Source organism: Pieris napi, chromosome 16 (genome assembly GCF_905475465.1).
Source record: "Pieris napi chromosome 16, ilPieNapi1.2, whole genome shotgun sequence".
In the NCBI taxonomy this organism is placed as follows: Eukaryota; Metazoa; Arthropoda; class Insecta; order Lepidoptera; family Pieridae; genus Pieris; species Pieris napi.
The window spans coordinates 3860546-3887882 of NC_062249.1; the positions used below are offsets into that span (position 1 = coordinate 3860546).

A 27337-nucleotide genomic window follows, 5' to 3' on the forward strand; every position below is an offset into this window, starting at 1 on the left:
TAGTATATTTATAAATCATTAATCAATGGGCTATATATGTCTGATAAATAAAGTTATTGTAATACCATTTACATTTGATTTGAATGATCTTCATAACAATAAGCACTGTAATAGACTTAATATCGCCATACACGTCATATTGATTGACATCTATGATTACAATGAAACAATTTGGCATATAGTCTGTGTTTAATTAGAGGAAGTTATCTGTTACAATCATTAATCATCGGTACGTATTTTAAACCGATTTGCATTGATTGATGTTTCGCGTGATTTCGTTCTGAATCATTCAATTGTTTGTTTCGTTCTAATTTTGAAATTGCGGTAATGCTTTTTGATTATATACTTGAATATATAAGCATCAATGCGTCTGCGATTTCCTTTAAAAGTATGTTCAGTAAATTTCCTAAAATTTTGTATAAAAGCCCTGGCAATTTCAAAGGGCGACGGAGTTTATTCTCAGTTCTTCTAGTCCGTTTCACGCCCTTGATTTGAGAACTGGCAGTAAATGTAAATTAAAAACCACAATTTTTTTACTGACGTTGAATAATATCAGATAAGGTTGTATATTCTTAATAAGATGACAATCGGAGATTGTAATTTTTTTTCTCCTTTCAACTATTCTGTTGTATCTAATGGGACTGAGAAACATTTCTTATTCATTGATTTTTATGGCAACTAGAAGATCAGCCTTCTGTGCCTTACAAATTCTGTTGCACCTGAAATTGTATACTTTAACCACAAGGTTATGAAGTCATATATTGTCTGTGGTCAAAACTAATTAAGTAAGAATCATTGTATTGTCTATTGTCAAACTCCAGGGGGCTTAGTCAAGATGCCTTAATTTACTGTTAACACAGTAGTGTATTTAGGAAGTCAAAAACTAAATTTGTATGAAAATGACAGTTCGAGTCGAAAAATTTTCATACAAATTTAGTTTTCGATATTCTACATACACTACTGTATTGACAGTAAATAAAATCATTGACATAAGATAATTTCGATTTCCAGGTTTGGCTATCCATCACCAATTTACGTGAACGTGGTCCGTGATCCGATAGAAAGAGTTATATCTTGGTACTACTATGTGAGAGCGCCGTGGTACTATGTCGAGAGGAAGCGAGCTTTCCCTGACCTGCCCCTGCCCGATCCAGCTTGGCTTAAAAAGGTAAAAACCTTAAAATATGAAATGTATTCATTGTATTTTTGATTTGGTTAGTGCTCACGTGTGTGTGTCCTGCTTAGGGCATCGAAACTCGGTCCAATTTTGAAAACCCGGGTTTTCGGGTCGAAGAGTAATCAAAACCCGGGTAGACCGGGTTTTTCGAGCATTTCGGTCTTTTTATTGAATTTTTTTTTAATGCACTAATCTGCGTTTATATATCGATTTCCTACTATGAATACAAAATATAAAGGATGAGGAAGAATTTAAATAAATGAAACAGTACTTTACAAATTACAAAAACAGTTTTAATGTTTAAAAAAGTGATAAAGATTTATTTTTTCTCCATATATCTTAAAACTTAGTAAGTAATCTAGTCTTTTTAAAATTGCAGTCGTTTGCTTAATAATTAGGTCTTTATATTATTAACTAAAATACTAAGTAAAAAGTAGTTATGCATTTGACACATTATTTAAACAACATAGTTGAGACATAACCTCTGACCATCTGACCGCTTTAGAAAAAAAGAGAGGAACGCTCTCGCTGTCGCGTACCGCCATTTTCGAAGAGTGCTATTTCTACCCTCACAGTAGTAAGCAAATCGTCTGATGGACAAGCTGATCCAGTTTCAGGAGCATTATTATCAGTAGCAACAGCTTGACTTAACGGACTTCCTCTTCATTTGTCAAAGTCGACAACTGAATGTCTTTTCTCGCAGGTCTTGGTCTGCAAGCAAATTTTCAAGACGTATATTTTGTTTTTTGGTTGTGCGTTTAATCAGATTAACAATTTCGTTTAGCATTCCATTACCTGTAGGCCGACAAAAACAGTTTTATCTTAATTTTGAATGTTCTCAAAATATTTACCCGGATTTGTCAAGTACTGTAGTATTGCAGCTTGAGCTAGTTTTTTTTTGCGTGTCGTTTGCTCAATGCAGTTGCAATTTTTTACTTAGTGGTGTCTTCATTTCATCCATTTTCTTCAATGCAAATTTTAGGGAAACATCAGCTCTAAGTAATGTTGCATCGCGTCGACATAGCGCCTCGACGACAGTTTTAATAACATCCAATATTTTTTGGATCTCATCTTTATTTCTCTAGTCGTCATCAGTAAATACAATACCTGTTTTTAAATCAATTAAAGCTTTTAATTAAAAAAATAATCACCGGCAACACCCCGCACAACGCGCGACGAGCTTCGCTACACCCTCCCCTCTTCACTGCTTCACACTTCACTCTATCCATGTCTTGAGATGGACGCGCGGAACGCGAATTTAACTTGCAAGGCTTGTTTTATTGGTAGGAACGTAGCAACGAAGCTACTTTTTACGTAATAAATAATAATTTATCAAAGCGTCTTTTTATTCCATTTACTTATTATTGCATTCGAAGTGGCTTAAACTTAATAAATAATAATAACAAAAGTATTAAAAAAACCCGAAAAACCCGAGTTTTGAAAATTAAACCCGGGTTTTTTTGTAATCCTCAGAACCGGGAAAACCCGGGTTTTTTCGGTCCGGGTAAACCCGGGCTCGATGCCCTAGTCCTGCTATATGCACCTGTACACGTATGTGTGAAACTTAGCGGTAAGTCTCGTTTTTACATGGTTGGGCATAGGGCGAATTATTACTTGCATATACGTTTAAGACATATGGGACTCATACTTAGCGCTAAGTCACACCAACCTGTGATTTGGTTTGTGTAACATAAAAACCATCGGCTACAAATCGACGTACGACGAGATATCCGGAAACAACAGTTATTACAACATAGTTATTCCCACTAACTAAGGGAGCGTTCAAGTATTACGTAACGCAATTTTTGGAGATTATTGACCCCCCTCCCCCATGTAACTCGCCGTAACGTTTTTCAGTACCCAAGTACAGTACTGTACCCAAGTATAGTAAAACGTTTCGTGACCACCTAGTGACTCTTCAGTTACTATTATGTGGTGAAAGTCGAAAATAATATTAACAATAACGTGTAATTCAATCTACGCCCCGCATCGTAACGTTTTACAAAATGAGCCCAAAATTCGTTACGTAATACTTGAACGCTCCCTCACCCCTAAGGAAACACCTTCTCAACCTTGGGCCTTCAGGCCAGTCAGCGGTTAGATTGATCGGTCGATCTTCCCTTTGGGTCGGAAGCGCAAGCTATTCTTTTAACCACAGGTTATACGATTTTGACACAGCGAAAGTATAAGCTAGAGTGTGCCGACACTACAATGTAATCAACGATAGCAAAAACTCAAAAAATCCTTAGTAAATTAAGGCTGTCAGAGCTTACTTCCGGTGTAATGATTAAGGAAAATGTGCAAAGTAAAAGTAAAAAATATATTTAATGTTGTGGTTTTTGCCCCTGAGAATATTATAAAAGTAAACTTGCATGTTTCTCAGAAAATGGTTCTCAGGCGCCGGTACTATTATAAATCACTATGTGCAAATAAAAAAGGAATTTGTAAGCCACTATTTATATGTTAAACTGTCACTCGTTTGAATTTAAAGTAATTTTTACGTTTAAACGTTTGAAGTAATTTTCACTCGTTGATTCTAATTATATTATATTTTTAAAATTTTATATTACAAACCAATACACAAATTACCATTTCATATTTTTTAATCGTCGACTATATGAAATTAACTATATTTTTCTATTATAAACCTGCATCAGTTTTTGCTCTTAACAAAAAGTGTGGATGTATATTGATTGTAGACAAATTAAGTTTTATTGGTCGTGTGTTGGCGAGATCGATCGATTCGCGGTTTTTCATATGATCCATCAAAACTTAAACGATTTGTTTGGATATCATTAATATTGTTATGATATTGTTATCATGATTGATTGATTACGTTTATTATTTTTTTATTTATTTATTACTTTTCTAAAAAATAAAACGAAAAATAAAAGAAATTTTTCCATTTGTTCATTTTTTCCGCCTAGTTGTCGAGGTATATCCGAACCAATACAACCTTGGGTTCTTCAAGAAAATAGTGAGCCAATTCTTAAAAGGCCGGTAGCACACTCGCGGGCCTTTTGGCATTGAGAGTTTACATTGGCGGCGATTATCACTTTACATCAGATGAGCCTGCCCGTTATCCTTATTTCATTAAACATTGCACTTTTATTGAAGGAAACGTAATGAAAATTAGACATATTCCGTACATATTAAAGCTCATTAGTACGGGATTAGACACAAATGTTTATTGTATCTCCTCTATTCGGTGACACTCTTTATCTTCATCACTAGTTAATTTATTTTAACTAAAGCATTATAAAATGATTTTCGACGCTTCGGTGGACGGAGAAATGGTGACCGATTTGTGTTCCACGGTCTCGTAAATTTTTGTATTTAAACAAAATTTTAAAAAGAGTTCTTCATTGTTGTTACCAGCGATTTATTTAGTCACGTACTGGCTTCGATGCTGTGAACTACTCTACTTAATATCAAATGCTTTGAACAATTACCAAAGGTGACGGCTTTGGGAAGCGCAGATTATATAAGCGCCGATAGTAACAAAAAATCAGACCAACACGTTTTTTTATAAATTTGCGGTTTTGGTCGCACTATTTTATTTATTTACTTGTTTACAAAAGCTTGCCAATACTCGGCACACTGGCACAATGGTACTTAATAAAAATAAAGTACAAGATTTAATGTAACAAGCCCTCGTAGGCAAAAAACAAACATGAAGAGCAAAAAGAAATCGATTCATAAATAAAACTAAAGGAAAATTTATTTCAAAGTGTGATCAACTATGACTAGACCTAGCTAGTTCATAAAAGAAGGAGCACGAAATGGTGAATAACAATCCATACTCCTTCAAAGCTATTATATTTATGAAAAGTCGGTTATAAACTTATTGGACTTTAAATGTTAAAATAATGTTCCTTGACTAATACAATTTGAAATTTCTTCAGCGTTTAATCATGTTCAGCTAACTTATATATGACATATTTTAATATTATTTAAAAAAAAGTGTTTAGAAGTTTGTTTAAAAAAAAATAGAAGTAAAGCAGTGTTGGCTGGCTTCAGCGTGCGACTCTCATACCTGAGGCCGTAGGTTCGATCCCCGGCTGTGCACCGATGGACTTTCTTTCCATGTGCGCATTTAACATTTGCTCGAACGGTGAAGGAAAACATCGTGATGAAACCGACATGTCTTAGACCCAAAAAGTCGACGGCGTGTGTCAGTGCCACTGACACAGGCACTTACTTGAAACAGATTCAGAAATCTGAGGCCAAAAATATAATCATTTCGTTTTGTATCTAAGAAACACAATTTCAATCTGGATTTTCCGTAGACTACTAAAATGATAAAGCGTATTTTTTATCTATGTTTTTACTGTATCAGTGACAATAGTTTGGTATCTTGTCAATTAGGAGATTGAATAGATGTATTGATCGTTTGATCTCCTATCTCGATTCAATTATAATTATTATCCTGCGAAAAGTACGCTAGTCTGTAGTTAATAGGATAACTGTACCATGATTAATTATTAGAAGGAAATACTTACTCGTTAAAGGTTTGGATTGGATTGGTCATACGGAAGTCATACTGTGTGTACCCAAAACCAGTGTCCAGCACTGAACTATAAACAAGAAGATCACTTTTATTATCTATGGTTTTGTCTATAATCTTATAAAGAAAACGGTTGCTTAAATCCTAAGGCCTTGACTCGGGTATAAGGTATATAAATAACTTTAAAAATAATTATGTTCAGAAATAGGACATAAAATCATGAACGTTGGTAGCTTTTATTATAAATTTAGTTTACCCGTTCCATCGTTTATCAGTGTAAATGTAGTTCGCGTAGCTTACATTAGTAAGTATTGCGTCATATTCATATGGTTTACACCAGAGTTCCCCAAACTTTGTTGTGTCGTAGACCCCTTGCCATGTTTTTCCGTGTTGGGTAGACCCTTTACTTACCTGATATTGATTTCCTGTAAATTTCTAACTGTAGTGAAGTTTAGTGTTAGAAATTTAAAGTAAAAACACATGTTAATTTATACATTTATTAATTGAATTTAAATTAAAACTACTCAACATAAAATTTTGTATCTGTTATGTAAAATATACGTAGCATTAAATAAACATAAAATAAACTATAAATAAAATAACATAAGCAATAAGTAAATATTTTTAGTGAGAAGGATGAACCTGATGCTTTAATAATAAATTATCAACATTTGGCGTCAATTTTGTAAAGATCTTAAATCTCCTCGGCTAATGATGTCCAGTCTGTTTTTTTTTCTCGTTAGGAGATTGGTAACAGCGCTGAACCCCCTTTCCACTAGGTATGACGATGGAAAAGAAATTAAAAATTTCCTCGTTTTTACAAGTTCAATATGTATTGCGACCACAAAGCGAATACCAACATCCTACAACTTACACAATTTTATAAACGTATATAATTTTTTTTTTTTTTTACTTCATAGGTACTTTTATAAATAATGTATATGTTTTGATATTATAAGATAGTATGATGTAAGTAAATAGGTACTATTAGTGTATGTGTTGAGATCCACTATCGTGGACCCCATTATCATTTCATGGACCCCCAAAAATTTTTTTTCGCTGACGTAGACTCCTTGCAGGTTGTCATAGACCCCTAGGGGTCGATATAGACCACTTTGGGAATCACTGGTTTACACAATACACAACACAAAACTTTGATTGGACGGAGTGCAGAAATAACAGAATCAAGATTTTGTTTTAATCTTCATACTATCTCTTTCTTTGGCAATATTATCGAGAGAGACAAAAATAACATACCAGATAATGTGTATATTGTTAAATGAGATATTTGACACGTGTTTAGACAGGACATCGGTCCACGCGACTTAAAAAATAAATTAGTTTTGAGCGGCAAAAAGTGATGTTTTAATTATCATGCCGAAACGAAATATTAATCTGTGTTGCGTGTAATTTTTTGCATAGATAATATTTAAACGCTTTTAATAGACTATCATAATAATATGGTTTCCCGCCTTTTTGTTAAATGTCAATGTTAATGACAGAGTTGATCGAAATTTGAATCTCGGAAAAAAGACAAAAGAGCACTTTTTATCTGATTTAACTAAACAAAAATAAATCTCAAAATCTAACGGCTGGAACAATTCGAGTAATGTTTTAATTTTGTTTTTCTTAATTAATTTCTTATGTTTGCTATTTTTATTTCATTGGTAATGTATTTTTGTCGATTTTGGGTCACCTATTAGGGCTTGATCGAGTTTTTTTCATAATTAAAATAATAAAGCAAAACGAAGTTTTCGGGGGTAGCTAATTGGTAATAAAAAAAAATATTGGTTGTTTGTAAAGTAGGTTTACGATCGAGATGTTTACGTGATAACGTCTTATTGGTGATATAAGTTTTTGGGAAGTAAGGAATTAATGAAGATAACAATTTTTTCAAATTTTAAATTACATCTATCGTTTTATTCACACTTTTGATGATAAATTTCGGGTGTAAAATGACAAGTTTACTTATTCGACTATGATATACATTTTTCTTCATACATTCACGGAATGACTGGCAGCGCTTGAGATGAGACGGGAGATCGGTCCGTCTCTCTCTCGTTATACCTGCGATCGCGCTCGTGAGGTTTTGGTGTGACACAAGTTTCTGAACATGTCACCCGACTAAAACGATTTTAAAGACGTTATCACGTCAAAAATTAATGTATAAACATAGCATTTATTGTTTAACAATTCTAAAGTCCTGCAATGATCGTAAAAGCAAGACTAATAGAACGTTGCTTTTAATTGATATACTTTTCAATACACTTGAAAAGCCATAAAAAATGACACAATAATTTAAATATTCCTAAAAAATAGTATCTTCGTTTACTGTAATTTAATTGATTTTCAGGACTTCGAAACGTGCGTACTGAGTGGCGACCGGGAGTGTAGATATATAGAAGGAGAGACTCATGAAGGCATCGGAGATCACCGAAGACAAACCCTGTTCTTCTGCGGACATGAACCTCAGTGCACGTAAGTCTGCTAAAAGCTTTATAATAAAGTTAGTTAACGAAATTACCACGTTCAGTCATAATGCTTGAATATAAGATTATAGTAAGTATCAAATGACAATAGAGAACTTAGGTCCGTATACTAGACTTTCAATCAAACTTAAATCTTGTTCCAAGAGCTGTCAAACTATTGTTGAAGTCTGAAGTATGTATGACAGCGCCCAAGACGAGATTCGGACTTAAGATACGATTTAGCATAAGGCCCATAATTCTATAACGTTTTGTGAAGCGCTATAGTAACGTTTTTTTATTACCTGAAATCTATCTGCTATAGAGAGCAGTGTTTCGCTAGTGCATTTCGCGTGCGACTTACATCCTTGAGGTCGTAGGTTCGATCCCCGGCTTTGCACCAATGGACTTTCTGTCTATGCGCATTTAACATTCGCTCGAACGGTGAAGGAAAACATCGTCATTAAACCGGCTTGCCATAGACCCAAAAAGTCGACGGCGTGTGTCAGGCACAGGAGGCTGATCACTTACTTGCCTATTAGATTGACAGATGATCATGAAACAGATTCAGAAATCTGACCACTGGTTTGTTTATTATTTTTTGTTCTATCAAAATGAGTTGAAAGAAACTTCGCACGTATTTAAACAAATGGTAATTTACCATTTGTTTAAATGTGGGTAAATTTTTACGGAACCGTCACGAAGATGTGCAGCGTTTTTGTCGATGAAAAGGGAGAGAGCGATTGAGACCGATTGAGAAGGGCGAATTATCTAAAGTTTTAGATTTGGATAAATATGAACAAGACTTAAAAATTAGTTTGCCAAAGAAGTTTCACTTCTGACATGTGTACTTTGTACGCACGCACTTTTTTTAAATTTCATATGCATTCACAAGTTTATTTTTAAATGTATATAAATCAGAGGAGAGTTGTAACTATATAGTTGTTCCTATGTTTTTTAGGCCTTTCAACACAGCAGAAGCATTACAACGTGCGAAACGCGTGGTAGAGCAGCAGTACGCGGTGGTGGGAGTTCTGGAAGATATGAACTCGACTCTGCTGGCCTTTGAGCGATACGTGCCTCGATTCTTCAGAGGAGCCTTAAGGATGTATTGGGGTAAGTTAAAGCTATAAGTTATATGTCGTAATGTAAAATTGTAAACTTTATTATAATATATAGTTATAAGAGCCACTCATAGCCATGTATACCTTTTCAGAATCCCTATGAAATGCGCCAAAACTTGTAATACAGACTCACTTTTCGGTAGAGTAATTTTTTTTTCACAGTGGGGTCCGAAAAATGTTATATTACAATTTATGAGTGTGGAAAAAACTAAAGGGCTCCTCTTGGTTTTAAGTGTGCGATTATTATTGTTAATATTTTGTTTACGCTACTAATTATTAACTAAAATATAGTATAATATATAACTAAAATATAGTATAATATAATAAATATAGTATATAGTAACTTAACTATTGTTAGGTTAAAACTCTTATCTATTATTTTTGGTTGAGGTACACAAACATTAAACTGGCTTAAAGGTCGCACCAGGCCGCAATAACTCCAAAAAAAACACTTTCGAATTTCGAATCCTATATTTTGAAGTGAAACTTCTTTATCGGGATTGGAAAAAAATTTAGTGTAACATTTTTTCGTTACGCGCCATCTTTTGAAGTGAAACTTCTTTATCGACGTATGGGAGAAATTTTGTAGCAGGTTACGCGCCATGTTGCTTTTTGAAGTCAAACTTCTTTATCGGCGTTGGAAAAAAAATTGCACACATTTGTCACATTTTTCGGTTACGCGCCATCTTTTTCTAGTCCCTACCACGGTTGATCCGAAGAGATTCGAAGCCAGTAGTAATAATAATATATAAGAACGATAACAATGATAGTAATACTAATAATTCTATTACAATTAATGAAATTCTGTAATAATCTTAGTACTACATAGTAGTACAGTAATAAGTCAAAATGAAATAATTGTATTTGTATTCATGTCTATGATAATAAAAGCCTTTTGTTAAACTTTATCTAATTTAACTTTATTTAACCAATTTCTGTAAAGTTGCATATAGTAGATCATTTTTCGAAAAATAAGGTCATAAAGAAGTTTCACTTCTTACGTGTGTACACCTACACGCACACATTTTTTTATATTTTTTATTATGGCAATAGTTTTAACTTTATGCATCCTATATTTTTCAGAGGAGCTAAACACATTCAACCGGATCAACCGAAATGCATTCAAACCGCCCGTTTCCGAAGAAGTGAAGAACATCGTCCGCGCGAACTTCACGCGGGAGATCGAATTCTATGAGTTCTGTAAGCAAAGGCTTCACATGCAGCTGAAGGCTCTACGGGATCCCGCCATTACTCTGCCCTCAACACCAAGTGATAGGAGGAGACTTACGTATGATAGATTATAAATATATCGCAGTTATAGAAACAATATTCGGAGTCGTTACGATTAAAATTTAGTACTTCGTGTAATATTTTATCTGTAAACTGTTTTTATCTATATACTTACGTATACTACTTTTATCTATATATAACCCAATGTTTATAAGGGTTTGTTTCACAATGTACGAATAAGTTCTACATAAGTTCTAAATTAGCTATTTATTACTTATTGGTAGGATAAACACTATTGTTGCGTTTCACTGTCAGATAGCGCTATTCGTCACATTAAGTCCATCATAAGTTATGAGTCCGATTAATGTCAAATAGCACAATTTATCTTCCAAATAATTTATGTGTTGCATAGCTATTTGGTACTTTATCCATACATTGTAAAACAGACCCTAAATGTATTTATTGTAAATATAGGTAATAGGCTAGTAATGATAGATTAAAATATCTAAACGAATTATTAATTATTAAGAAACAGTGAACCTACATATAAAATAAATCAGTGGCGCTACAACTTCTTTAGGTCTTGGCCTCAGATATCTGAATCTGTTTCATGATCATTTTTCATTTTAATAGGCAAGTAGGTGATCAGCCTCCAGTGCCTGACACACGACGTCGACTTTTTGAGTCTAAGACGTGTCGGTTTCCTCACGATGTTTTCCTTCACTGTTCGAGCAAATGCTTAATGCGCACATAGAAAGAAAGTCCATTGGTGCACAGCCGGGGATCGAACCTACGACCTCAGGTATGAGAGTCGCACGCTGAAGCCACTAGGCCAACACTGCTCTCGAACCTATATATCAACAATTAAAGAATGCAGCTACAAGTCCAAGTAACATATATCAGTGTAATAACATAATATCCACCACGACCTGGAGTTCACCATAGCCCAATGGATGAAGTTGGCGTATAAGCATCATTTATTACCCCTTCCCGACAAAAAGGCCCGTATGAGGCCCTGACATATCAGATTAGGAAGGCGTGTTCCTTTACTTCGTACTTCGCTCACTCCAGTGAGGTTCCATTCAGCCTATCAGGCCATTGACCACCCCGCGACGGCCCAAGCCGAGGTCCGAGTCTCGCAGGAAATTCCCTTATGATAGTCGCGGGAAAACGCCCATTCCGACCGTACTATGCTCGCTGAGCTGTAAAGGCCCTTAAGACCAACAGCGAAATTCCATTAAAAAAAATAACAATAAATTCAGCAGTGTTGGCCTAGTGGCTTCAGCTAGCGACTGTCATCCCTGAGGTCGTAGGTTCGATGCCCAGCTGTGCACCAATGGACTTTCTTTCTATGTGCGTATTTAACATTAAACATCGTGAGTGAGTGTGTCAGGACAAGAGGCTGATCGCCTACTTGCCTAATAGATTGACAAATGATCGTAAAACAGTTACAGAAATCTGAGACTGAAAATTTTTCACAATACAGCTTGAAACAATGGAATGTAATTAATCATCAAACAATTGAAGATCATTGCTATTATGTGCAAATATTGTGTTACGGAAGTTGCATATAAAAAAAAATGAATTAGATTGACAAATGTATCTAGCTCGCTGTAGATAATAATAAATCCCGTTTATTTCCAATCTATACTTATTGCAACTATTTAAATTTTAATAATATTTTTTTTTCTTAATACTCAAAATTGTGAGGGATAAGGTCAAATGTCAAATTCAATTATGAACACAATTTTAGCGCCTGCGATATCTTGGAAGCAAATACGTAGCTACAATTAGATACATTTCTTTATGTAACTTTTTTTATACGTATATTTTTTAATTGATTGATAAGAAATAACTTTAGTTTACTCATAAATTATTTCAATTTGTGTTTCCCAATACATTAGCAAACGTTTAAATTAATTGGTTATTTTATTTTTACGTAAAATATTCGTTCAAGACTGGCTCCTGTTTTGATTTAATAATGTTAGTCAATTAATTCCTATGTATTGGATTGTTATAATCGACGTTTCGCTTTAAGTGTATGTGTAAATATTATTCGTTCGGAATACTTTAAACTTGTACATAGTAATATTTTAATTAAGGTAACTATTAATTTTACTTTATTTTATATTTATTTCTTGTCCCTTCGATTAATTGTGATAACGTTTATTAGTCCTAAGACTACAAAAATGTTGTAATAATAAAGATATTTGGAGAAATTGTTTTTTGTAAAAGCCAAATCCCTTTAGGATATGCCTATTGTTACAAAAATAATTATTATTATAGTCTCAAGCCTATAGGGCCGACAGAAGTCGCTTTTGGCTTCCTACCGAAGCAGATCTCTCATATAACCAAATTAAAATAACTGGAATAATCACTCTGACATCGAACTTTCACCAAACAGTGATATTGAAGTAATTACAGTTCATAACTATTTGGTTGTTAAACGTGAAAAACAAGTAAAAATTGGAATTTGAGAAGTTTTAGCAGTGATTAGGGCACGACTCTCAAGTCTGAGGTCGTGGGTTTGAATCCCAGCAGAACACCAATTCAGTTTACTTTTGAATGATGTATCTTATCTGGGAAATTACCATAAAATCCCCTAAAATCGATGTGCACAGAAGGCAGTTAACATACTAGCCGATAAAAAAAATCATGAAAACAGAAATCTGAGGTCAAGGGCCACGGTTGTATCGCTATTGGAATAAATAATTTTATAAAATTTAAAAACACCTTTATTCATGGATATAATTAAAACAACAAGTATTATGCAAATTCGTTTATTAGGATTGTTTATCGATGAAACAATTGTCAATAATTTTATTACAATCATTATAATTATTAATCAGTACAACGGCAAATTAATTTTATTCCAAACCGTAAAAATTAATGGCCACATAGAATTCAGGTACAAGAAAGAAAACAGTTATATAAATATCGATAATTTCTTAAAAATAATAATAATTTAATTTCATAATTCCTAATAGTCTCTCGATAAATAGAATCTCAATTTTAATAAACAAATACAATTCTTAATAAGTCCATATAATTAATACATAAATTGTCATGGAGATTTTGATATATTTGTTTATATAAAAATAGAAAACAGTATTTAATTGATCTGTATTGATATATAACATTTTATTACAACAATAATATAAAACGTCTAGACATCGAGACATTTGTTCGTCTCGTCTACTTTAAAATATCTAAGAATTAACGTGAAAGTCTATTTGTGTGAGGCTTCGCTGACACTAATTATTTTTAAGGCTAATAGTATCATTAAAACATTATTAAAGAATCAATATAATCTTACATCATCTTTCAGCCTATATACAAACATCATTACATAACGTGAGGGCAGCTCGCGAGCTTTCTCTACTCTTCTATAGGGTTTACTTATAATTGCGTTTTATTGTCCCGCGGACGTAAATCTATCAAAATTAATATGAGAAAAATCTTCAAAATCAGTAATTATTGCAAATGGCACTCCGTACGAGTGAAACACTCGTTTCAATATAATCTACACCTAGTCTATAGAATATCACAATATTGCTTTACATCTGAAGCCTCGATAACGTAGGACGCCAAGTTCTCTCACGTAGGAACTGTTTGCAGTGGAAGTAGGCACAGGAATGTGACTAGCAACGGGCGTCCCTGCGAGCCGCCTGCGCACTCTCAGTCGAGCCAGGACAGGTACATCGCTTCTCTCACGACGCCGTCGACGCATTTACGCTCTTATTCGCAAATTCCGTTATAAGCGCATCAGTAGAAAGAAGGATGCCAGTCTACGGTAGGGTGAAGGGCGCCAGGAGGCGACGCTGCAGTCAACATTGCCCCCAGAGCCAAGCAGTCGAAACAGTAGTTTGCTCCGCAGTTGTTATCCCAAAACTGTTGACCTTTGCACTGAAATCTTACAGCAACTTCCAGTCTTTGTCCTGACGATATACAGGGAGCATAGAGTACAAACTGAAAACGATCAGAATAGCCATCACACGAGCCTTGCACGTAAATTGCTTGTAAATCTGTATAAGTTTTCCATCGATTCATAGTGTATCGTACATGAACTGTCTTGTGAAAGTCTAAATTCCTTACTCGCACGGACCCACAAATCGTAATGTGAACGCCATCCGAGACTCTTGCACTTTCAAGACATATATTTTGTTTTTCGAGCTTGTCTGTTAAATCTTTGGGAAGTCGGAAAAGAGGAACTAGCGTCAGAGCACCAAATCTTGGAGTGGAGCGAGCAGGAGGGGAGTTTTGGACATCACACTCGGTCAGATCATCATAAGCAGACTTAGGAATTACAGGAATCTCATCCATAAATGTTTTCACATCAGCTAAATCGAGCCCCAGTACGTCTGCAAATCGCACAATTTTTTTCCTGCCTGGCGTCCCCGGTGGAGTTTTTCCAGTTTTCAAAGACGAGCATCGTCTCACTCTCTGTGGCCTATCATCTTCACCTTCCTCCTCGAGTTTAGATTCTTCATTTGATTGTTGTTCGTTTTCATTTGCTGATAAACAGTCTGTTTCTAAAATTTGGTTGGTCTCATGATTACCATTCTCCACCTTAGATTCACAATTGACTGATTCCTGCTCAACCTTTGTTTCCTCTTCTTCAGGTAGTTCAGCGTCGAGAGAGATATTTTCTAGAGCTTCGCTGTTATCATCTGAACGTTTATCCAAATCAGTATAATCTTCGATTGCATCTGAAGGCTCGCTCTTTGCAGACTCAAACTCAGAATCACTGTCGATCGTGGAACTAATATGCGCAAGTATCCTGTCGTTTTCCAAGTTACACAATGTTGGCACTACACAGTCTACTTCATCAAAACTATTTTGCCTGGCACACCCTTCAAATGTAATTGCCGAAAACAATGGTTTGTCAACGTGTCCATTTTCTTTTGGGGCTGGTTGCACTTTAATAGGAGATTCTGTGAAGAAAGCTGTTGTGAATTTAAATCCATTCTTTCCATTATCAGGGTGCTTCAGTACAAACTTTTTCTGTTCTTTAAGTTCTTCGGAGTCGATATCGTAGAAAGGGAGCTCTGAGTCTTCAGGTAATCGTTCCGTAAAAGGTGCTGAGTACTCTTCGACGGGGCTGGACGGGCTTTCACATTCGAGCTCAAAATCGTAGAAGGTATCTAGGTCCCGCTGTGACGACGTGGACGGCCGGTGTACGCCATTCTCTCTGTTGAGCCAGGAATTCTCGCATTCCACATCTTGAGGAGGACCGAGGTTCCGGAGTCTGGATTGTAAGTCTCGCGCGAACGCTGCGGCCCGACCACGACAAGACATGGGCAGCAGCGACGTCAGACCGCACTGAGAGCTGGCGTGATCACCATTCATCTGCGTCTGAAATAAACAAATCTCTAATTAGATAACGTTGCAAAATATATAGTGACGAGATGTCTAATAATAACAAACTCCTTGTTTATTAGATAAAGTGCAGGGCAAAATGCAAACTGCACGTCTGCATATTATACAATCGTGTGATTATTCGATCGTGACTATCATGACACAAAAGTTGAATGTCAAGAGTGAACGACCTCGATAAGATAAATTAAAATGGTTCGCTATGATCAGCACGCATCACAGAGATAGAAATAAAAAATATGGAGGTGATAACAATTGTAAAATTTATCAGTAAACGCGTAAGTTTGTCTGGTAATGTGAAACGTCATTGATAGGTATTTGTAAATTTATTCAATTTAAGGTCACCTTGAAGTTTTGATGTGAGACGGTAGATAATGTTTCATAAATTTCGTTGTAAGCAACGCGTATTTTATTGACGCCTTAAGATGAACTTGACCTTGTTTGTCAATGGTAGGTCAAATATGGTGTCAAGAAAACAATTTTACCCGCAAATCCACATAATTAAATTCATCATAATGACCTCTCGTTGAAGGGAAAGTTAAAGCTAAGGAGAAAATCTTATAGTAACGACATTATAAAGTCATTGATATCAAGTTTTTGTACCTCACAAGGCGACGCAAGCGCCAACAAGATATCTATCGCGGTAATTATTCATTAGCCATTTTATACTCTATAAATATATTAACAGTTTGGAATAATATTAAACTTACTTATGTTAAGTTCTAACATGCATGGCGTAATGCTGTTTCTTACAGTTTTCGTGTAAACCAAAAACTTGGGGATTAAAAGAGAGGCGGAGAGTTTTTTTGCCATTTTTTCGCGCCTGCTCTACGCCCTGATTCGGGAACTAGTAGTAAATGTAAATTTAGATCTCACTTTAAATATTTAAATTAAATAATTTTTTATTTGTTCTCGTCATTTCGGGTCACGTCTTACTAGAGTATGTATTAACCCAATAGCTTCCATAGGTAAGAGCGTACCAATTCTTAAAAGGCCGGCAACGCACTTGCGAGCCTTCTGGCAATGTGAGTGTCCATGGGCGGCGGTATCACTTAACATCAGGTGAGCTATAATGTAACCATTAAGAAAATGTTATTAGTTAAATTTACATTGCACTTATGGAAACATTTTTTATTTTTACCTTTGTAACATAACTTTGGATTCCAACTAAAGTTGAAAAAATCGACGCTTTTTATATTTACGTTAGTAACAGTAATATATTTTTTAATATTTTATTTAAGATATGCTTCGGACTCCAGTTTAGATAATGGTCCGGCGTATTATTATCATACCATTTAGGTTCTGTCTTATTTTTGTATAATATTTTGATTATTTAAAATAAGACTGGAATTGAATAATTACTATGGCCTTAGCAATTGTAAAATACAATTGTAATCCCGCATAGCTTTAATGTATCAGATAATAAATCGAAGTCACGTGAATGATGTCTAGTGCCAAAATAAAGTCGTAACGTAGGACGTCACTGACGGTAGGCTGCGCTACTGAAATAACATCGAGGTCTTATGATGTATAAATCTTACAGCCGATATTAATATATTAGTACATATTAAAGTTTAGAAAGTGAAACTCCTTTAGGCGCATTAGGGTAAAATTTTTACGGATGAAACGCAATAATAAGACTATTAGCGTCATGAAGATGTGCAGCGTTTTTGTCAAAAAAAGGGATAGGGTGATTGAGAGAGAGTGAGAAAGGGCGAACGTAGCATCACGAACAGTTCCATGGAGCGAGAGGTGGGAGAGAGCTATAGTGAGAAAGATTGAGAGAGAGAGTAAGGTAGATCGTGAAAATAGTCATATATTAGAACTTTAGATGGCAATTCTGTCGCATAACGTCTTGTGCAGTAAACGCAGATTTTTTATTTATTTATATTATCATTAGCATGTATACAGTGTGTAAACAATGTGAAGTGATCATATACTGGAACATGATCATCTATTGGGGCTTTTACCTTAGTAATAATTAATTTACAAAGAAGTTTCACTTCTGACATACTGTGTACTTTGTACGCACGCACTTTTATTAAGTTTATTCTGTGGCAAATTGATACAAGTCTTGTTGTACTTCATAATCGTAGTCATAAACCATAATTAGCAATGCATTCGTCTGTTGACAGATAGCTGCGGTGATAGAGAGAGAACAGTGCATAAATTAAACAAGTGATATTGATTTCGTTGATATGAAAAAAGGATTGTCTGTGCAGTGAAAAAACCGTTGCTTGGTAATTTAAATTACGTAATTTTTTCTTCGGCTTTCGGTGTTCACATGTAGAGATGTAAGTAGTATTATTGGACACATTCTTGTGTTACCTTATTAGAAAGTTAGGTTAGACTTAAATTACTTATAAGTCTTAAGTTAGGTCTGATTGTAATGTTCCATGATGTCCCTTCAATTGCCCTTAATATAATAAATATTATATATTTACAGTTAATACTAATACGATAGAACTACACAACAATAATACCTACACCGATAAATCTACAGGTAATATAGCCTTACAAAAGTTTAAAAACTAAAATAACACAATCAGCTCTTGTGAACTCAGCCAGAGTACAAACAATTAGGTCTACCTAAATAGAAACCCTATTTATTACATGTAAACCACAAGTTGGACTGTGCGCGCGGTACATCCAAAAGCTTTGACTCCCGCCTCAAATTCTTGCTTGGAACCCCTATACCCAGTCTCTGCCTTATATACACAATACATTATTGTTAGAAAAGACTGGAGAGAAATGTGTTTATTGCCACAAACTCTTACAATTTACAGGTTGAGTCATTGACCGATGATTAATGAACTGTGATCGAGTTATAAAACAATTATGTATGTAATTTGGTATCTATACGTTGGTTTCCGGTTCATTCAAACACTGACCTACCTCAATCTATTTTAGTTCCACTACTGATATTATTAAACAATATCAGAGTTCAACCAAATCGTATATGAATTGAACGTTTGAAGTATTTATGTGAGTAGTTAGGTAAAACCCTGGTTAACGAACGCACGGTAAGTTTGTTTATTATGCTGTTAATTAGGTTTAAGTTTATATTTAGTTTTAGTTTTTATTGTTTTTTAGGTATTATTAATTTTTTGTTTTTTTTTTATTTTGTGGTTGCTTATTTAATTTTTTCCATGCTGGCGTGCTCGTGTTCTAATATAATTAGAACACTAATATGTATATTGATGTATATGTGTGTCAAATTTGTGATGTATTATTTTATAAGCCAAAAGCAAATTATGACGTTACTTGTATGAAGGTAGTATCAAGTATTTATATTTTTTTTTCGAATTTTAGGATTAGGCTTTATAGTAAATAAAAGTTAAAACACTATATACTTTACGGAAAAGTTTTTCTTATAGCTACATACTCGTTGTAAAACAGGCGAAAATTAGGAGTTATAAATTAAGGATAATTTTTGCTGCAAATTATGATTGATCGCTTTTTGGAAATAACACCACAAACCATTATTTAATTAGGTGGTTAGGGCTGTCAACTATTAACAAGTTACTTAGTTTGTTAGTTACGTATTTAAAAATGAAACATTTACAAACATAACGGACGGACATTTATCTTAATCTGATTAAATTTATAAAAGTAATTTCGAATTGCCATTATTGAGACGGAATCACAAAAATATAGCAGCCCTGATTGCTAGGCGTCCAATGCACCCAATTTATATAATAATGCACATATGATGTCACTGAGATATGAAGAACATGGCCGGGATAACCAATAAGCTTAAATTGAAAAGATGACATAGATTCGTTTCATCCAGTTAACAAAAATTGTCTGAAATTTCTTCGTTTTAAAATGTCTCATTATTTCTTATATATATTGGCATGTTAAAGCTATTGTGAATTAGTAAATGATAATGAAAATAAATATTAGGTTAATTTCATTTAAAATTATAAATGTCCCGCCCCAGCTGTCAACGCAGTTGCCGCGCGAAAATTTGTTTATATAAAACAAAAACAAAAGAACATATTTAAATTTAAAATTGGAATGAATAATTGTTACAATATTTTTAGTTGACTGTAAAAAGTAAAAACCATGAGCTGCGTGTTGTTCCCAGGAGAATGTAAGTGCGTGCTCCTATTTCACCATGCCTCCTGCAGATAGATACCAATTCTTTGTTTTTAATTTATTTTATTATTATTAATTACTTAAGATGTCATGTGGAACATGGTGTAATGGTTACTTACAAATATTGTGTAAAACAAAAAACTTGGCGATTAAAAAGAATGGCGGAGAGTTTATTGCCAGTTATTGTCTTCCGTTCTTCGCCCTAGATTTGAGAACAGGCAGTAAATGTAATATGTATAGGATACATGTATGTATCACTTATTCCACGTAATTAAATTTGACGTTCATAAGTGTACATTGTGTTATTGATATGAATAAATGATTTTGATTCGATTTGATTTGTATTTGTCAGGACCATCTCATTTTTATTATTAATTTTAGTTGTTATGAAAAACATTATAATTAATTAGGTACACTTTCTGTTAGTCTAGTTTTATATAACATCAATGCTCTAATACACTAACATTTATCTTATCCTAACAGGATTACTATTGTCACCGATATCATTTTATAGCTATGAGGAGATATAACTTTATTGAGTTCATTGAACTAGCTTCTAGAACTGTACAATAAGGCCATTCACAAATTTAATTAATTATTTTATGAGAATTTTTTTAGGCACAATTTAATCAAATGTAAAAGCAGCAAACTGTCAGTGGCGTAACTATACCATCTGGGGCCCGTGGCAAATTCTTTTGATGGGCCCTTATCAGTAAAAATCGTCACGTTGTTCTCGGTTTAATTCTAATAAACTTCGAGATTTTCAGCGTACACAAATACATGTTGTTTATGTCCCACTAATGGCCATAGGCCTCCTCTCTTAGGCGAGAGGGAATTGTCTGTAGTCCCCACGCTAGCCCAATGCGTATTGGAGACTTTAAATTCATCCATAGAACATAATATCTCTTGGGCAGAGACCGTCTTGGGTCGGGGGCCCGTGGAATTTTGCCAGCCCTGCCACCCTATTGTTACGCCACTATAAAACGCAAGCGCCTATGAAACTAAACTTTGTGTGAAAAGTACTTACATGTGTTTTATTATCCAAAACAAAGTATAAACCTTTGCTCATTGTTTAATATCCTGTTTACAGATTGTGTCGGACTTACAATAACTGCAAGGAGACCTTTCGACGAGTCGTTTTAGCATAGGTTACTAAAACAACTTTCAGCGATCTTAATTATTTATTTATTTTTTCTTTTATTTCGTTAATATTCCTACAAATTACCCCTTACGGACTCCGCTATACTCGTAACGATGATTTTCATACACGTGCTTCCACCAAAGCGGAGACGAGCGAAGCGGAGAGAGCGAGTTGAAAGAGTCACATATGAGTAGCGAGTTTACCGAGTTTCCAACGGAAATGAAAATGATAATGTATGAAAATCATCGTTACGAGTATAGCGGAGTCCGTAATGGGTCCGTTCCGCTCACAGTGGAAGGCGGGCATTAGTACCAATGGACGTTTCTGGTAAAATGTTTAATTATTAAAGTAAATATGCATTTTTGTAGGGCAGTCATATTATACAAGATAAGGTCAAAATGCATAAATACTCCGATAAGTGTGTTTATACTCTCATTTTCTTGTGATAACATAAATCTACTTGTTTTTCACTCACGTTTAAAAGCAAAATAAACATAAATTATTGATACCCAATGGCGTCAAGCATATGTTTCAATAATCATACTGATATTGACGAGGAAAGTTCTTCAGAGAAATATGCAATTTCCCTCGTAATCTTCCAAAAAATTCGTGATATGTATTAGGTACTTCGGGATTTTGCTACTAAATGTTTATTGTATTAAAATAAAGAAAAAAACGAAAATGTTTTATATAAATATCAAATTTGAAGAAAAAGCAACATATTTATACGCCTTAACTTCGTCTTTTTTCATGGTCTCGCTGACGTTGGTCTGTGTTGAATCGCTTTCTAGCTCAAAGCGCGGGAAACGCGCTAATCAGATTTAACATGTCAAGTCTATCTGACAATGTCAATCGTCAACTACAGACTATATCCATATTAATTTCGAGGTATATTTTTTGTAGAGGTATTCAAGGTAAACAAGATTAATTTTTACAGAGAAAAATACGATGTTTCTTGGTATCAAATAAATTATTTAATTGTTTTTTTTTACTACATATCTACCATTCATATTTTGTAATACTAAAACTAGGTAAAATATTGTATTGTAATTGCTAATAATAATTGAAGATAACAATCCATTGTTAAGTCGATGTATTTAGAATGTAGAATGTCACACTATTTTGATAAGAGTTCTTTGAACTTAGATAAGAAAGTAAGATAAAATATTTTGCGAAATTTCTATTAAGTAATTAGAAGAATGTTTTGTAAACTTATTTTCCGCTGTCGTCATCCACAATATTGTGACGTAACATTTTATTAATGTAATCACCATATTCAGAGTCGTTTATTAAGAGTTAGCAGTATCTTGCCATATACTCATAGTAGATTCAAGTAAGTTCACCATAAATTCAGTTAGTAGATACCTAAAAGGAGTTTAAAGCGTTTCTTCAAATTAAACCAGTTAACTAAGCTCAAATTACGTTTTGAAATTAATTTGAATTATTATTTATCTTAGGTTTAGTCTACATTATTTATTCGTCATTATAAAAACAAAAATCTTGAAATTGTAATGACATTAAATTGGGAACGTGAAACAACGTTTTCTCAGTATGACCGTTCTCGAGACATGGTGGCAAATTGAGATAATAATGTGATTTTTCATTCACATGTGGTATTCATAAATTTCTTTGTCACTAAATTAAAAACAATTGAACACAGACTAAAATCCTTAGCTAATTAATAATTCGTTGAAAGGTTAAAAATATTGACACGAATCATTGACAATTGACATTGTTTCCGTTGTACAAATGTTTGCATTTTCATTAATATGTTGTAATCATGTTGTGGTAGTATATAATCTTTATATTTTGATAGATATCAAATAAGTGCCGATATATAATATAGATAACGCTTTTGGAATGTTACAACAGCAAAATAAATGATTTTTTAGTTTTAGTTTCATCGTACCTATCCAACCTAAATAACTAACATAAGTTACTATTTCTTTTAATGAGAATACGCTTTAGATTTCACTGCATATTTTTATCTGTTTCTGGTTTGTTAGAAGTTATACTTCTTTTGCGCGCTAGGGAAAAATTATGAGAGTAAATTTTTACGATGCGCGCGCACACCGTCACAAAAAACCGACACCCTAACTTCAGGGCTAACTAGCTATAGTCAGCACTTTACTTTTCTCTATTGTTAGCGTCGTTTTTTCTACAAACGTAAAATAAAATTTGTGAAAAGATTTTTTCTTGTTACGCCAAAGAAGTCCTTCTGACGCGTGTAGGTACATAAGTACATACACGTTTTTTTATTTACTATATAATTTTAAACAATTCCACTGTTTAAATAGAACCTATAACCGTTATTCACGAATGTTGAATACATTCGTATGTATTTTAAATCCTGTAATACGAAAATATCTTATCAATGAATGATTCAATTCTGAAACAATTGATGTTTTAAATTCATTCAATAGTATAATGACCGACACACCCGACGATTCTGCTAATGTGACCCTTATTACATTACATTTGCCAATATATAAGATCATAATATCAAATTACGTCTTTTAAGAGTTAAAATTACCTAACAGATTTATTAGACCGAATCCAGTGCCTTTCTAAATTAAAGTCTAGAACCACAATAGGCGTAGGGTAGGTTTCCGTCTAAACTATATTTTAGTATACATATATACAAGTTACTATACTAAAATGTTAATGGGGAAACACGCTATTGCTTGTGTTTTATATAAGAAATATTATTTTCGCCGACTGCTATCAAATAGTTTTGAAACGCTTTGTAAATATAATTAATTCACGACATTTTATTTGTATTCGTCAACTGAAGATGGTTTTATATATACGTGTGAATATAACAAAATAATTCAATATCTTATTAATATCCTTTGTATATTTCAATTAATATTGGCTTATTTACATATTGTGTATATTATTCTTATGCCTCTTGTAAAAAAACATTATGTAACTTATGGAATGTTCGTGAAAAAGCATTGAAAATCCCATCTTTGATGGGTAATTCAAAAGAAAGAAAAGAGTAGCTAGAGTCATGTAATAGTGACATCTCTTTTCGCAGGATCATCATGGCTACTTTGATTTCTGGCCACGATTCTGACAATGCTTTGACCAAACCATTGCAAAGACTCTTTAACCAAGACGTGCGTCTGCAGCCAGATATTCTACTACCTGCCACTCTGCCTTGAATGAGTAGAAGGAGCTCGCAATAATATTTCGCAATTAAAAGCAGTTAAACGATATATATCCGTAAACCAAATTTGCTAACATTGCCAAACACGTGGGAATTCATTACGTTTCCCCATGTTATATGCGTCGGTGATCTATTTTTAAGAAATATCGTAAGACAAATTACACAAGTATGACCAGGCGTTGACATAAAATCACGTCCGTTAGCTCAGCAGTTGCAAACGAATTACTTCTGAGAAATAAATTTATATGAAAAATTTGTGAACGGCTGAATTTATCTTTGATTTGCTGTCAAAATTAAAGTAAAGTCATTGTTAGTGCGTTAATTATTCCATCTGCATGGAAAACCAGAATGAATAGAACTTTCATGACAAAATAATATTAGAAAAACGTTTGTAAAAGTGAAAGGGCCTAGAAAGTGCAAACAGTGCTTCAAATCAATAGTCAGCGAAATCTCGCGTCTTTAAATACCCATGACACTAACATTTCTACTCATAAACATATTGTTAAATAAGCAATTAAATGTTTCTACTATATCTCACGTTTGACTATGAAAATCACCAAGAATACAATATGTATTCATAGACCCTTATCAATGTGCTGCTTGTAGTTCCAAATACAAATTAATTGTCTTTGGTATAGCGGTACACGATGCCGGTACGTGACAGATAAGACAATTCCCGAATGAAAATCTTAATTACTTTAAACATAATTTCGGATTAGCACTAATCTATCTTAAAATACTTGACAATGACTTTGACACCTAAATTAATTATGCTTATCTTTCTCATAATATGAAAACATGGAAATCGTAATGACATTAAAAATGCGTGACCTTGATCCTGTCTCTCTTTTAACTTTAAAAATGTGAAAGCGCTCTATACTATTAAGATGATATATTTGTAACAAATGAAATCTAAAACTCCTCAATATATTTTTCCATTATAATACTACAGCATCCCATAACAACAGGACATTTTAATTAAATAAAATAAATGTCCGACCGGTCGAATCCGGCACAAACCGTTCCGGTCTAACGTAAAGTCATATATTTAACTACCTAAGATGTGCAGGTGTGCAAATATTACATTTGAAGCTATTGTTCTAACATGATATATTGTTTGAGAGCTGCTGGTGATCTAATACTTTTGTCTATAAGTTATTTTTAAGTTAAACAATACGAGAAGAGCCGTGTTGGCGACTGTCATCCCTGAGGTCGTAGGTTTGATCCCCGGCTGTGCACCAATGGACCCTCTGTCTATGTGAGCATTTAACATCGCTCGAACGGTGTAGGAAAACACCGTGAGGAAACCGGCTTGCCTTAGACCCAAAAAGACGGCGTGGCGTGAAGACTGATCACCTACTTGGCTATTAGATTGACAAATGATTATAAAACAGATACAGAAATCTGAGGCCCAAACCTAAAATGGTTGTAGCGCCACTGTTTTTTTTTACAATACAATTAATATTACTTATTACTAATTTTACACACATTTTAAAACATTCGTTTTATATCCTCCACTTACCTTCGGTATTAAGTAAAATAAGGCTAAGTTTATCGCTCTTTGAAGCGTTTATAATTATGCCTGGAAAATATATTTAGAAGTCATTTGTTATTTAAATTCCTTACGGTTGTTGACATCGAAAAGTCGAGACATACTATTTTTAATATATTCAAAATTAAACTCGCCGCTTTTAAAACAGTAGTTGTAAGTCACGAAAGGACATTCTTTGTAAACAGGAAAATAGGAATACGTATAAAAAATAAGACAATTTATAATATAAAAGTTTACTACTTTAGTTTTAATATAACCAAATAAATAGAACCAATGGAATTCAAAAATAATCTCGTTATTATATTTTCCATTAAAATATTTTTTATTATTAGTGACTAAATGAATCAAAGGCAGGCCATAGGATAAGAGGTAATACACGTAAATATATTGTATAATGGTATCCAAGACATGGCAAAAAAGAAGACCATTGATCCGATGGGAATACGTTCTTAAAATAGCAGGCCCACTATGGAGAAGGACAGCCCAAGACTGACTACGTGGAAAAATCTGAAGGAGCCCTATGTCGGAAGACGAGCAAACACCGAGAAAAATTGAGTAGATTAATCATAATATTAAATATCAAAATATGTAAATTCATAAGAGTTGGTGGTGTAAGAACTTGGTTGTTTGAAAAGGCTTTATTCATTCATTCACTCAAATGAACTCAAAACTCTAATTGGTCAATTATAATACAATTATAACGTCAACAAAAATTTTACTATTATTTCTAATAGACAAGAAGTAGTGACAAAAGCAAATAAATAATGCTAATATAACAAGATTCTTCAAGTATCAGGAAATTATGCATACTTTCAACGCTTAGATTTCCCGATAAACTTGTCGATAATTAATCTTCATGATCGAAGAAATCACATTATAAGGCCAATTAGTGCAATATAGGCTAGTTTTGTAGGCTCTTGCAAACCGGTATAAGAAAACTATGGGTGCTTTCTATAAGGTGACATTTGGTGCACTGATTTCCCGCCAAGAATTTCTGTTGCTAGGCCGATTTCTCATTCTTTTTTTTTTTGGCTCCGGCAAGGTTTGTGCATTAGCCAGCGTCACGTAATAAGATTTTTTAGGTGAGGGGTACCGGGTTCGATTCCCGGTTCGAGGGCAAGTTTTAATTTAATTTAAATTTGTTCTCGGCCTTTGGGAGGGTTGTGCGGTACCGGGCGAGTGCCTAAACCGTACATGGAGTACATGGTCGAATTTCTAAGGCAAAAAGCATGAATTATAAAAATCTGATACTTGACGCTGGCTAATGCACAAACCGTGCCAGAGCCATAAAAAAAATAAGATTTTATAATTATTTACAATTTATGAATAATAAAAAATAATAATAGGCCTATTTGAATGAAGAAAATATTTGAATAGAAAAAGCGAAATATTACGGAACAAAACCTGTGATGTAAGGCATATATAATCTATATTTGCATGACTAAAGCGAAAATAAACGTTCATGTAAATGAACGAATTATTTTTACTTGAA

The 27337-nt window shown here is 33.9% G+C and overlaps 2 protein-coding genes across 5 annotated transcripts in view; one reads left to right on the plus strand and one right to left on the minus strand.

Moving 5' to 3' along the window:
- LOC125057141 (heparan sulfate 2-O-sulfotransferase pipe) overlaps positions 1-10828 on the plus strand; it is a 78448-nt gene extending 67620 nt beyond the window's left edge. Inside the window, exons 7-10 of the mRNA XM_047660624.1 lie at positions 1012-1168; positions 8038-8162; positions 9111-9265; positions 10357-10828. Of these exons, the coding sequence (XP_047516580.1) occupies positions 1012-1168; positions 8038-8162; positions 9111-9265; positions 10357-10577 (658 nt within the window). The 3' untranslated portion in view covers positions 10578-10828. The remainder of the gene's footprint in view (positions 1-1011; positions 1169-8037; positions 8163-9110; positions 9266-10356) is intronic.
- Positions 10829-13267: 2439 nt separating this feature from the next.
- Positions 13268-27337, minus strand: part of LOC125057137 (glycogen-binding subunit 76A) — a 53054-nt gene continuing 38984 nt past the window's right edge. For all 4 annotated transcript variants that reach the window (XM_047660621.1, XM_047660620.1, XM_047660619.1 and 1 more), the window contains exon 2: positions 13268-15858. In XM_047660621.1, the coding sequence (XP_047516577.1) occupies positions 14269-15852 (1584 nt within the window). In that variant the 5' untranslated portion in view covers positions 15853-15858 and the 3' untranslated portion in view covers positions 13268-14268. The remainder of the gene's footprint in view (positions 15859-27337) is intronic.